General features: G+C 46.3%; 1 protein-coding gene across 1 annotated transcript in view; it reads right to left on the bottom strand.

The window, feature by feature from the left end:
• LOC137161497 (uncharacterized) overlaps positions 1-14,289 on the bottom strand; it is a 106,048-nt gene that overhangs the window by 586 nt on the left and 91,173 nt on the right. The window contains exons 11-13 of the mRNA XM_067560783.1: positions 11,028-11,088; positions 6,997-7,202; positions 6,162-6,261 (exon numbers count right to left, since the gene is read on the bottom strand). Coding sequence (XP_067416884.1) covers positions 6,162-6,261; positions 6,997-7,202; positions 11,028-11,088 — 367 coding nt within the window. The remainder of the gene's footprint in view (positions 1-6,161; positions 6,262-6,996; positions 7,203-11,027; positions 11,089-14,289) is intronic.

The raw sequence follows: 14,289 nt of genomic DNA, 5'->3' as shown, positions 1-14,289 counted from the left end.
TAGTTTAGTAATAGAATTAGAAGCCCTTAAGGGCTTAGGTGACCCAGGCATGGCCCAGCCACCCTGGCTTTAAGCCTTGCACCTCCTTGTGGGGAGGCTTTTCCACTTAGTGACCCTCATGATCGCTGCCTCAAGTGCCTGGGAGAGCAGCACCGGAGGGAAAAATGTAAAATTTGTAAGGCTTTCAAGTCAAGGACCCAAAACGACCGGGACATTAGGCTAAAAGCCATCCTAATGAAAGCGGCGCTCCGCCCAGCCTCTGAGCTGCCTCGATCCACCTCAGCGCTGAGCGTCTCCTCGGTGCAGAGCGCACCACTGGCACCGGAGTCTACTCAGCGCAGAGAGGCATCTCCGGTGCCGAAGAAGAGAAAGAAGCAGCGCATGGAGTGCACACACTCCCCTGCGCCACCGGTACAGGCGAGGTCGAGTGCGGCGGTGCACCAGCCACGGCCCGTAGAGCTTGCTCCGGTGCCTGCATCTCTGAGCAGGGAGCCTCCCGACTCCTGGGAGTGGGGGAGTGCCCCTGCAGGTGCCGTCGACACCGGAGGCTTGTCACGTGGCAAGAGCCCTGATGGCCTTGCCCACGCCTCTGCTCCCCCTCTGCCGACGGAGAAAGGGCCGGTGTCCTGGGGCAAACCCATGCTGGGTCCCCCGAAAGCTGGTTGAGACCCCTGGCAGGGGTGGAAGAGTCTCCCACCAGACGGCCACCGAGGGTAGAGAATGGAGGCTGTCCTCAACTCGTCGAGCCGATTCTCCCCACAGCACCGAAGTCAGTCCCCGACGCCGGAGGAAACGCAGACAAGACAGTGCCACTTGAGGGCCGCCTCGCGGCACAGGGACAGTTCGCATTCCCAGTCGCCAGTACCGAGCCGTTCATCCATGACCAGGTGGAACCGGGACTTGTCACCGGCGGGGAGCCCGGCACCGAAGGGCTCGCCCACTCCGGCGTGACGCAGATCCCGGTCGTCAGAGTCGAGTTCGGCACTACAAGGCTCCCGACGGCACCGCTCCCAGTCCCCTAGAGGCAAATGGCACCGGAAGTTGTCAGTGCCGAGGCGGCGGGCATCCACATCAAGCTCCTCAGAGCGCACCTCCGCTCGTTGGCACCGCTCGAGGAGGTGGAAGCGATCCTCGTCCAGCACCTCGGAGTCATCAAGAGGATGATTCCCGGCACAGAGCAGCACCAAGGGCTGGAGGCGAGCTCGGCGCCGCTGCTTCAGCAACTCGGGATCCCGAAAGAGCAGGGACGCTCAGGGGACCAGTCAAAGCCACCATCAGGCTCCTCAACCGGTGCCGATGCCAGCCCTGGGTTGCCCCAGGGTCAATGGCAATGGCCTTATTGGGCTCCATGGGGAGTTCAAATGGGGCAGGAAACAGTGTCTGTCCCATCATCGGGGTCCAGTCGGTGCGCCCCACCCCGGACAAATCCCGCAAAGGCCATTCCTCGGATGAGGAATCGGACCCAGGGGAGGGACCCTCCACGGGGGCACCTCGTCGCCAGGGGGACAAACAATTGCAATCCTCCTCCTCCCCAGATGAAGCAGCCTCCAAGGACCACATGGCGCCACTGAGAGACTTCAGGGCGCACCAGGAGCTGCTTAAGAGGGTGGCATCTAGCTTAAACCTTGAGATCAAGGAGCTGGTAGAGGAAGAGGATACCCTCTTCAACGTGTTGGGGGCAGAGGGCCCATCAAGGATAGCTCTGCCCATCCACGACAGGGCCCTTAAACTCGCCAAGGCCCTGTGGCAAACCCCTGCCTCGGTTGCCCTTATGTCTAAGGGGGCTGAGAAAAAATACTACGTGCCAGCAGAGGGGTTTGAGTTCCTCTTCACCCACCCGGTCTCGGGAACCGTGGTGGTGGATGCGGCCAATCAGCGGGACAGACAAGGGTATCAAGGTTCCACTCCCAAAAACAAGGATAACAAAAAACTGGACTTGTTTGGAGGAGAGGTTTATTTGACAGTGGCACTGCAGTTTCGAATCGCTAATGACCAGGCCCTGCTGGGCAGATACAATTTTAATCTCTGGGACTCCCTCAGATGGTTTGCTGAGGCATTGCCCCAAGACCAGGCCGCAGACTTAGCCACGGTCCTCGATGAGGGGATCACAGTGGGTAGGGCAGCGCTTCAAACTGCCAGTGACGCTGCAGACTCGACGAGCAGGGCTATAGCCTCTGCCATCGCAATGAGGCGGTGCTCGTGGCTGCAGTCCTCAGGGCTTTCCCAGGAGGTGCAGCAGGCCATTCAGGATCTCCCCTTTGATGGGTTGGGCCTGTTTTCCGATAAAACTGACATGAAGTTTCACAGCCTGAAAGACTCAAGGGCCACGCTTCGCTCTTGGGCCTGTATATGCCCCAGGCTTCTAGGCAGCAGTCGCAGCCCCAGGTTCCCCAACAACCTAGGCCACCGTCTAGGCCCTTTCAGCCCAATGGGGTAGGGACAGAAACGGGGTTCGGAAAGCGAAATCGGCCCCCTAGCTCGTCCACAGCCTCCCAGCAAGGGTCCCCCAAAGGCTCGGGCAATAAGAGGGGGCAATTTTGATGGTGCGCCCAAGGGTGGTACCCCTACCATCTCTCTGGATCCGCTCCGTTCTTTCTTGGACAGATTAAGACCCTTCTACAGGGAATGGGCAAACATTACATCAGACTGTTGGGTCCTCGGAATACTTCTGCAGAGATATGCCCTTCAATTCACGTCCCTCCCCCCCCAACAACCCCTCTGTTCCTCTTCAGGGACCCCTCTCATGAGCAACTCCTCTTGCAGGAGATAGTCACCCTCCTCAAGCAGGGAGCGGTGGAAATGGTCCCCAAAAACGAGAAAGGGAAAGGATTCTATTCCAGGTATTTCCTCGTCCCCAAGGTGAAGGGGGGTCTGAGGCCCATATTAGACCTGCGCCACCTAAACAAATACATCAGGCAACTCAGGTTTCACATGATCTCCCTAGCCTCCATTATCACTGCTTTGGATCTAGGAGACTGGTATACTGCCCTCGACCTGAAGGATGCATACTTCCATGTATCTATCCTTCCCAGCCACAGGTGCTTCCTTTGGTTTATGGTGGCTGGTTCCCATTATCAGTTTGTGGCCCTGCCCTTTGGCTTCTTGTCCACCCCCAGGGTATTCACCAAGTACATGGCGATAGTGGCTGCCCACCTGAGGCGCAGGGGAGTGCAGATGTTCCCTTACCTGGACGACTGGTTAATCAGAGGCAGCTCCAGGTCCCACGTACAAGACTATGTGACCCTCACCTGTGCCACATGCAGCAGACTGGGTCTGTTCATAAACGAGTAGAAATCAACTCTAACCCCGGTGCAGCATATAGAGTTCATTGGGGCCACCCTGGATGCTTCCCAGGATGCTTCCCAGGCCTGAGCCTTCCTCCTGCAACCTTGGTTCGAGGTTATGGCTGTGATTATTGCCCAGCTGCACCGGTGCCCCATGACAACAGCCAGGCACTGCCTATAGCTTTTACGACACATGGCAGTCTGCACATATGTAGTGCGGCTGGCCCGCCTCAAACTCAGACCGCTCCAGGCAGGTTGGCCTTGGCGTACGTGCCAAGCAGACACCCCTTGAACAGGGTGGTCACGGTCGTCGTCGTCCCCCCCAGCCCCCCGTCCTAGCCTCCCTGAACTCGTGGAGGACCCTCAGGGCAGTGTTGAGGGGCATCCCTTTCAGGGATCTGGCCCCCTCGATCACCCTGACCTCTGATGCCTCGGATGTGGGGTGGAGAGCCCACATCAGCGCACCAACCTGGGCACTCAGGGACTTTGGGTGGGGGAGGAGAGGCACCTGCACATCAATGTAAAAGAGCTCAGGGCCATCAGACTAGCGTGCAATGTGTTCCTCAGGTTCCTGAAGGGCAGCGTGGTGCAGGTGCTGACGGACAACATCACAGCCATGTTTTACATCAACAGGCAGGGGGGTGAACATTCCTCGGCCCTCTGCCAGGAAGCCATTCACCTGTGGGACTTCACAGTGAGGCACAATTTTCATTTGTCTGACTCTCAACTCCTGGGGGTGAGGAACGACGAGGCAGATCGCCTCAGCAGGTAGTTTCTACCCCACAACGACTGGTCGTTGCACCCGGAGGTAATGACTTCCATCTTCCACAAGTGGGGTGTTCCCCAACTGGACTTGTTTGCATCGTCCTGGAACAAGAAGTGCCTGAGGTTTTGCTCACTGCGGGGTTGCGAGCTGGGCTCGATATCCGACGTGTTCCTCATCGAATGGACAGGGACCCTCATGTACGCGTTTCCTCCCCCTTCCGCTCCTGCCCAAGGTTCTCTTGAAAATCAAGAGGGACAGAGCAGACCTGATACTTGTCGCCCCGGCTTGGCCGAGACAACACTGGTACAGTATGCTGATGGACCTGTCGATCACCCCACCCATGGAACTCCAGAGGCGGCACGACCTGCTTTCCCAGGACCACAGTCGTCTGTTGCACCCGGACCTGGACTCCCTGCACCTCATGCCTTAGAGGCTCTGTGGTTGACGGAGGGAGAGAGAGCCTGCTCGGTGCAGATTCAGCAAGTCCTGCTTGGCAGCAGGAAACCTTCCACACAGGTCATGTATTGGGCTAAGTGGAGATGGTTTACCTGTTGGGTGGAGTCCCGGGGCATTCCACCCAACCTCTCACCTGTACAGGCGATCCTGGAGTACCTGCTCCAGCTAAAGCTCCAGGATCTGGCTCTGGCCTCGTTGAAGGTTCACTTGGCGGCCATTTCAGCCGCTAGGGGGAGATCCCTGTTCTCCCATCCCATCTCGGTCAGGTTCCTTAAGGGGGTGGAGAGGCTTTATCCGCAGGTCTGTGACTGCAGGTCTGGTGCCTCCCTGGGATCTCAACCTGGTCCTCTCAAGACTCACGGGGCCCCCTTCGAAGTCATGGCTTCATGCCCCCTGCTCATGCTTTCATTGAAGGTAGCCTTCCTGGTGGCCATTAGCTTAGCCAGGAGGGTCTCCAAGATTAGGGCCTTGACCTCGGAGCCCCCTTATACAGTATTCTATAAGGACAAGGTTCAGCAGAGGCCGCATCCGGCCTTCCTACACAAGGTGGTTTCCCCAATTTTATTGTAACCCAAGATATTTTTCTCTTCGTGTTTTTTCCCAAACCTCATGGTTCGGAGGAGGAGAGGAAATGGCATTGGCTGAATGTGAGACGAGCTCTGGCCTTCTACATCGAGTGTACAAAGCCGTTCCGGAAATCGACGCAGCTCTTCGTTGCAGTGGCGGACTGGATGAAAGGCTCACCTGTCTCCACCCAGCGCATCTCCTCATGGATTACATCCTGCATCAAGTTCTGCTACGAGCACGTGAAGGTGCCGCTTCCAGGAACCATCACAGAGCACTCAACCAGAGCTCAAGCCTCATCTACAGCCTTCCTGGAGAGAGTGCCCCTGCAGGACATCTGCAAAGCTGCCACCTGGTCATAGATGCATACTTTCACGTCCCATTACTCCATCATCCAGCAGGCAAGAGAGGTTGTGGGATTCGGCAGAGCCGTGCTGAGGGCAGATCACCAGTAACTCCTACCCACCTCCAAAGGTATTGCTTGTTAGTCACCTATAGTGAAATGGACATGAGCAAGCACTCGAAGAGGAAAACAAGGTTACTTACCAGTAACTGATGTTCTTCGAGATGTGTTGCTCATGTCCATTCCACAACCCACCCCCCATCCCTGCTGCCGGAGTTGACAGAAAGAAGGGACTGAGGGGACATAGAGCCGGCAATGCCGCATATACCGTGGCATGTGTGTGGGGCTCCAGGGGGCGCCGGAGCTGGCCCTACAGGCTCTGCTAAGGGGAAAAAAGTTCCAGGTAACCGTGCACGGAGGCGTGCACATATACCTATAGTGGAATGGACATGAGCAACACATCTCGAAGAACATCAGTTACTGGTAAGTAACCTTGTTTTCTGCATGTATTTGTTGGTCACTTGGCCAAATTTCTGTCCCTGGTTCTGTATTCACAGCTTCCACTGATCTCAATTGGAGCCCTCTGTGTTACTGGAGGGGTAGAATTTGATGCTATAATAGCTCTGCTCTCTCAGAAGTGAGCACTACACAGACATTTTAATTTGTGAGTTAAAAATGTATGACAGTTCCTTCAGGATTTACAGCACTGATGCGATGGGGGGAGAAAAGAATAAAGAAAGTTACATACCACAACCGGATTGTTCAGAACCACATCTTCCATGGTAAGAGGCACAGTGATCATTTCATGTGGGGCAAAGGCCTTGGTATTGTATTTTTGACCGTTCAAACTGTAAGATACATCCAAACCATCTTTGGAAAAGCTCACTAGAAATAACCAATCTAAACTCAGTGTACGTATCTGTATTATAGTGCTAGGGTAGCAGCATAATAATTATGGTTGAGATAGATTTTCTGTTCTAAAATTTGTTTTTGCTCTTCATTTTCTCTAAACATCTCCTTTTGGGTAGAGAATATCCAGTCTTTCTCACACTAGATGATAGCTTTTGGGTAGCTTTTAATTCTAGAATAGGTAACATGGATTTTATTTACACATGAGAATAGTTGACTGGTAAGAAATTTATTTACAAGCACTCCAGTAGTCAGACAAACTCAAAATCAGCTTGATTTTAAAATTTCCAACTCGGCATGCATGGCACATAGTCCTGGATAAGGAATATGTGCTTTGCTTGAAGAGATCCAGTTTCAAAATAACAAAATTATGGACATTTAAAAACATGCATCCTGAGTTTGCTCAGCAGGTTTATTGTTAACTTCAGAAGCAAGCAGCAGGGTGTGATGCTCTGAATATTCACTGGTGAGGATATTTGAAAGCTCACACCTACACATATTTTAATGTGTGATCACTCTAAGAGCTGCAATGTTTCAAGTCAAATTTACAAAAGGAAGAAGGGAATGGGGCCCTTATTATATATCATAGAACAAGTTTCTATTTCCAGTCTAAATTAAAGAGCATTGGCATAATACACTGATTCAGGGAAATCGTGTAAACCGAGCATACTCACATTTCAATGGCTCCTTTATTTTCATGTCGTTTCTCCTTTGAATTGTTTTTCATTTCTTTAAAAACTGTGCATGTCTTGAAGAAGCCCCTGTAACATCGCTCCTGCTGGTTCCCATCTAGCAAAATAGGAAATGTGCTTTCTTCTGTCCCTCTTTCAATGGAGCTATTTTCAGGCTGTTTATGATGACTTGGAAACAAGTACTCCATCTTGAGATAACAGAAGCACAAGTGTAGGTTATACAAAGCAGCCCAGCATTTTCAAACAGAACACTGCAAACTCTTTAAAAAAAAAAAAAACAAACCAACCCAGATGATATTGGAAACAAAGCACATGGCAACATAATATGTTCAAAACCACAAACTTGTGATTCATATTTGTTAGTTACTAGAACTATATGATCCTATAGTGATGGATACCAGTTTTACAATCTGTCTTAAGGAGAAGCTCTCCCAGTCATTTTGTGACTGCTACTTCAGCTGGAATCATGCTGGTAAGATCATATTCAGATCTAATATCCAGTGGAATCATAGAAGATTAGGGTTGGAAGGGACCTCAGGAGGTCATCTAATCCAACCCCGTGCTCAAAGCAGGATTGAAGTGCCTATAAAATCCAGGATATAGCTCAGTGAACCATGCAAGAGATAGTTTTCAAAGAAAAGTTAATGAAATTCCAGAGACATAAATACCTGATACCAGTGTAATAAAAACTATTATCCTGTGTTAGATACACCCTTTGTGGACTGTGCTGCGTTTTGTTATTTTTCAATAAATAGGCATCTCCAGTCATTTATAACAGAAGAGAAACTTATCTATGTATTGCTTATTTCCTTTTAATTTGAAACATTTCTTATTTCTGCTGCTAATCTATCACACATCAAAGGGGATTCAAGAGATGATTTTTAACAGAATTAGATTGGCTTAGTCCCGCAAAGTCTCAACTTTCATATAGTTCTATAGCTTTTTATTATTAAAAAAATCCAGTGTCACCTTTTTATGGCATTTTACAAACACAGAGCCTACTGCTGATTCCATAGAGTCAATGGGAGCTTTATTTTTGACTTCAATGGAACCAGGACTGGACCCAGAAAAAAAACGTTTCTCTGGCCTGAAGAGCTTTTGTATTATTTTAGCCATAACACAATTACAAAGTTACAATAAGAGCTGTCTGAATTATTCATAGCAATAAAGACCAGCCAAGCAGTTTCATGGGTGGGAGAGTTGATGGGTTCCACAAGGTGCTAGACCCTTCCCTCTGGGTTGCTCTGATGCCCATTGGCCAACTAGAAGCAGACAGGAGTCAATTGTCTCCTTACTCCCCACAACCATAAATTTAAACCCTTGTCCAGGGCTTATTGAGCCCAGTGATCCCTTTTAGCTGAACTCACCCTCCCTTTCCATAGGTACCTGTGTTTTTAGGATGCTGTGGATCTGACTGATCTGTTTTAGGAGTTAGGAAGGAATTTTTCCCCATCAGAGTCAAACTGGCTGAGGTCTGTTAGTTTTTTTTGCCTTCCTCATAGCCTCATGGAGACACGGGTTAAATGGGAACAGGACTTAACATCAGAAACTGTTTGACTTTAGTTCATTGCAACTTGAAGCTGGTGTCCAGTGTAGATAAAAGACCAAAATGGCCAGCACCCAGAAATAAGAGACCTGGGATTTTGCTGGTGGCCCTCAGACCTGTGGGGAAAAGGGAGAGCTGAAGTCATCACAGAGTGAGGTCCCTCTTTGGTACTTCTATCCTCTTCACAGGGAGGAGGGTGAGAAGATTCAGCAGAGCAAGCTGAATCCTAGAGGTAGGCAGTGCTGAGTCTAGCCTGTGTTATGGGCTGTATGACAGAAGTCTTGTAAACCCTGTACTGGACCCCCTTCTATGCCTGATAGAGGGAGACATGGCAGATAACACTGGGGAGGGTGCTAGGTTTAGTAAAGTTGTGGCCTGCTGCTTAAAATCCATCTCGACGACTGTCCTCATCCCCCTGCACATCCTGATCAATTTAGCCAATGAATTCTAGTGTATTTATTCAAACAGATTATTCACTAACACATTTTGTTATTTGAACAGCTCTACAGATAACTGAATAATAATTTGTATCTGATTTATTCTAGGCATTTCCCCATTAATTGTTAAATTATTTATTGGCAAATACCTTTTCTCATTATTTGACCAGCTGTAGTTTCAGACACAGACAGGCAGAGGAACCTGCTTACAGTGAACTAAGATACAGATAGGCTCCATTTATAGTGAAATAGAAGGAAAGTTCCTAATAGTTTATGTGCCATGCAATGTGCAAACGGCAATTCTAGTTATACGGAACCTCTGCTGAGAGTAAAGGTTTTCTATTAAAAAAAAAAAAAAAAACCAACCAAATTTCACTATAAGTGGGTTTCACTGATGATTCAAGATCTTGATAACAAAAATTGTCAGGTATAGGAAAGAGATGTAAAGATAATTTTCATGCAGAAAGAGGTGGTATAAGTCAAGCCCAAAATTTTAAGATTGCAGATTTTACAGTTAGGAACCTAAAACCCATATTTAGGCAGTTAAACAAGTGACTTGATTTTCAAAGGTGCTCAGAACCCACAGCGCCACTGAAAAACAGGTCACTTATTTAGCTATGTAAGACCCTGATCCTGCAAACACTCATGCATATTTGAAGTATCAGGGCTTAAATATAGATTTTAGGTGCCTAATTCTAAATCATCCAGGTCTAGGAAGTATGGCCGCCTTTTCTTTTTAAACACTTAAGAATACAGCCTTAACAGTAGTAGTAATGTCCAAAAACTCCAGAAAATGTTTTAGTGAAAACCATCTCTTACACACAACAGTATGGAACATGTTTCTTTTTAAATCTATTCTGTGTTGAAAGTATACTTCTAACAGAATATATACCTGGGGCAGTCAGACAATCTATATTTTACAACACATTTATATTTTTCTACATTACTGCTCACATTCTCTTAAATTAGGTCTCAGCTATATGATGGGGACACAGGTCATGTTTGAACTATACCTTTTCAAGTTGAACAACAAGAGTTGAAAGGATTAGATTTTTATCAGTAAATGTCAGTAAACATCTATTTTACCATACACTATCCCAAACACACACAAAAAGTATTTCCATCAATAATTATCAAAATGTACAGATGGGCAAAGAAAGAAAAATTCTGCTTGAGAACTTATTAGAGTTTGAATTAAGGATATGTACTCTGTATAATGACATGTGATGTTGACAATTTGTGTTTTACTGGTTATAAAGCTTTAACTTTTGAAATCTCAATGTCTGCTGTCATTAAATAACTATTGTCTGATCTCCCTCATTGTCTGGCCCACATGTAATTTCCTGCAATCGTGAAAACTTAAAATCAATAAAAAACACCAAAAAAACCTTTAAAAAATATTGATATTATCCATCAAATTATAAACAAATAATCAAATTCTGCCAAGCCCCTAGAGAATGCCTTACTCCCATCCTTTTAGCTAACATTTAATACAGCAGCAGAAGGTTGCAAACGGAGGGGAGGGAGAGGAAAACTGTGGCCCCACTGAAGTTGATGGGAGTTTTACCACTGACTGTAATGAAGTCAAGATTTCACCTGGGGTTTAGTTTTAAGTTTATTGTAGCTGTTATGAAAATGGGAAACTAATGGTGCTGGACTGAATGAGGCATAATACATATAGGAACTGTGCAAACTGCCATCCACAGTTCTATCAATGAACCTCTACCTCTGACCTGATAGTATTTCAATCCTGGGCCACTCCAGAGATTATCAATTGTAACAAATTGTGTGGTGGTTTTGTAAGGTGAAAGGCCAGTGCACAAATCCACGTATCTATCACTGATCTGTCTGATATGCAATATGGACTGTGAAGCATACTGTAAACCTTTAAAATAAAAATACCACATTCTAGACTTATACTATTTGCAGCAACAGTCAAGAAAAGCGCTTTAGCTATTACTTTGCCTTGGTGAACTATTAATTAAAAAGCAAAAGATACAGATGATAGCAATGACCATTTGACTACTAACCAGATCACGAACACTGTGCTCTTTTTCAGCGACTGCAAACTGGCCATTTTTCTCCAGCAGTCTGTTCCAGGTAGCACCAAACAGAGAAAAGCAAATTTAGAAAAAAGCAGTAAGGATCATCACTCTGAGTACACAGAAGATGTTATCATTTCTAGAGCTGAGCAAATATTTAATTTTTCAAGTTGGTGGCCATAGGGAGGGTGAAACCTCCCCCCCACACACACACACTTTGGTTAGTTTCAAATCAAACTGAATTGCTTTGTTCTCATCAAAATGAAAAATTGAAAAAGATTGATTCAGGTCGATTTAACTTGAAATGAAACGTAATTTTGAAATGAACTATTTCAACTTTATTAAAATGTTTTCCCTCTTTTTTCCCCTCAATGAATTCGACCTGAATTAGCCAATAGTTTCAGTTGCTCCAAAACTGCATTTGGCAATTTTACCATTCACTGGGGGGGGGAAAAAATGTCCCAAGTTCTAATGGTAACTCCTAAATAGTGTTCTTTGAGAGTCACCTCTGTCCGTTTCCATTTACGGATATGGCATCTGGCACTGAACTGCAGAACCCCCTTGAAAACCTGTGTCTGTTGGGAGAGTGCTTCAAAAGATCTTGCATGAGAATAGGGTGACCAGATTGTAAGTGTGAAAAATCGGGATTGGACTATTTAATGGCGGTGTAGATGTTTGGACTCAACTGAAGTCAGGGCTCTAGGACCCTGCAAGGAGAGAGGGCCCCAAATCTCGGGCCGAATGTCTACACGGCAATTAAACAGTCCCTTAGCCCAAACTCTGTGAACCTGAGTCAGCTGGCGTGGGCCTGCCACAGGTGTCTAATTACAGTGTTGACATATCCGGAGTGGCTAATAAGACCATGTACTGTGCCTGTGGTTTTCCAGCAGTGAGGTTACAAATGAGAGTCAACACCAGAGACAGAAGTTGCATTTTCTATCTTTGCTGCTCTTTTCTTTCGTCTTTTGGAAATGGGATTGAACTTTAACAAGAATAACGACAGCTCCAGCCCATCTCAACTAACTACTTCTTTTTTCCCCAAAAGGAAAGTTCTTATTATCTTTGGTATCATCTGAAAGACAGTTAGACTAAGGGGGTTTTCCTTTTAAAGAATCTCTCCAGCTAAAGGGAAAAGGAAAAGTGATGTTGTTAAAAGCCTTATTTAATATTTTACATTTAACAGTTTTTCCTCCTTTTTCTTTATCTTTTAATAAAAGGTAAATTAATAATGATGTGTTTGCCATGGTATCAACAAGGCTAAGGACTCTGTAAACCAACCTTGGTTAAAACTATTTAGTATTGGACAGTGACTGGGTCATGCTAACACCTTTAACTCTTTGGGCCCATTTACTCCATCTCAATTAATAAAACAGTAGTGTCTGGTGAGGGTGTGCACTGAACTCCAAGTTGCTGCTTTGCAGATCTCCACTAGGGTAACCTACATAAGGCAACACACTGACGGGTGGCACTCGGGAACAAGTCTTTAAACCAGGGAGTACTGCTTTTCTAGCTAAAATATAGCATTGTTCTATACCTTTCCTAAGCCGGAATAGCCATCTGTTTGGGAATGGGTTCTCCCTGGCATCTCTCCCAAGATGCTACAAATAATCTATGAGACTTTTTAAAGGGCTAGTCAGGGGTTCCCAAACTTTTTTTTTGCTGGGACCCCTTTTGAAAATATTTCAGGCTATGATGACCCTCCCCCCCAAAAAGTGATAACTCCGCCCATGCCATGCCACCCTTACCAGCGGGCACAGGGGATGACAGCTCACAGCCCCCCCATAATAACCTCACGACCCCCTGAGGGGTCAGGACCCCCCAGTTTGAGAGCCCCTGGGTTAGGTCTTTTTGAGGAAAAAAAAGCAAAATACCCTCTTTACATCTAGGGTATGAAGATGACTTTCCCATGAGTAGGAATGGGGTCTGAGAAAAACATGGGGAGGGAAATACATCGATATAGGTGAAAATATAAGACCAGCTAGGGCCTCAACCTGGGATGGGGGTCTCTGACCATCACAGCATTAAGCTTACTCACCCTCCTAGCTGATAGAATTTCTATCAGAAAAGTCATGTTGAGTCTCAAATGTTTTTGAGAGAATTGAGCAAGACATTTGGTAGGAAGGTCCATTAGCTTTGTTAGGGCAAGATTTAGTTTTCATGAAGGCAGAAGCATCCTAATTAGGGGGGAAAACATTTACCATGCTTTTAAGAAACTTTAGGGTGAGAGAAACTGATTTTGTCCTTAATGTAACCATGAACAACAGATATTGCTTCCATATAAACCTTTAGGGGGACATGTTACTCCCAGAGACCCAAGATCCCACCAACATGAATGCACAAAGGTGATACTGGAAGAATAAGTTATTGTTGAGTAACTTCTCTGTTTTCTTGTCAGCTTGCTTCAGTGTGATTACACAAAGTCTGTGATAAATTTGCATCAGTCAAGCAAATTTCCAATGGTTCCTGAGTAGTCATGTATATATACACGCATCTACATAAGCTTCTGTGTAATCATTCTGGACCAAATTCTGTCCCATGCAATCTCACTGAGGCAAATGTGTTTGCCCAGGTTGTCATTCAGGACAGAACTTGGCCTTCTGGACCTGATTCACATTTACACAAAAATCCATACATTGTACATGTTTTTATACTGTTCTGGTAGTGTATTAAAATGGGGAAAACACTTCTTTGGTCAATATAAATGAGAATCTGGCTTCTGTCTAAGATATATCTATATTGTTTATCCACCAGAGAACACAAAATAAATTATAATCTTGTTTTTCCACAAATGTTCTGTTGTGCATGGAGAAATTAATCTAAGGTTCTTCTGTTGTCTTCTCTGATTATTAATCTTAATGAATATAAACATCTGGTTAATACCCAATCATCTTATTTTTTAAGGTTTGGGGGTTTTGCCGTTTGGTATGTCTGTAATGTACATATGGGATGAAATCCTGAGCTCACTGAAGTCAATACAAATTTTGCCATTGACTTCAGTGGCACCAGGATGTCAAAAGTTCTCCCTAGCTTTGAGGACAAGGCAACAAAACCAGGAAGGGATTGTTCAGTGATTCCACATCTTACAATGGAAGAAACATAAATACAAGGGAACCCATTCGTGCCTGGTGTAATTCCACTGACTTTAGTGGAGTTACATCAGAGATGTACTGGGTCCAAGATGATGAGGTGCTGTGAACTTGGGCTATATTCATCAGAACAAACAACTTTTACATGTTAATGACATCCCACA

The sequence above is a fragment of the Emydura macquarii genome, unplaced genomic scaffold, assembly GCF_026122565.2.
Source record: "Emydura macquarii macquarii isolate MOO-44397 ecotype Brisbane River unplaced genomic scaffold, CSIRO-AGI_Emac_v2 contig_2308, whole genome shotgun sequence".
NCBI classification, from domain to species: Eukaryota; Metazoa; Chordata; order Testudines; family Chelidae; genus Emydura; species Emydura macquarii.
The sequence above is the reverse complement of the archived record's forward strand: the minus strand, read 5'-3'. Positions and strand labels throughout refer to the sequence as shown.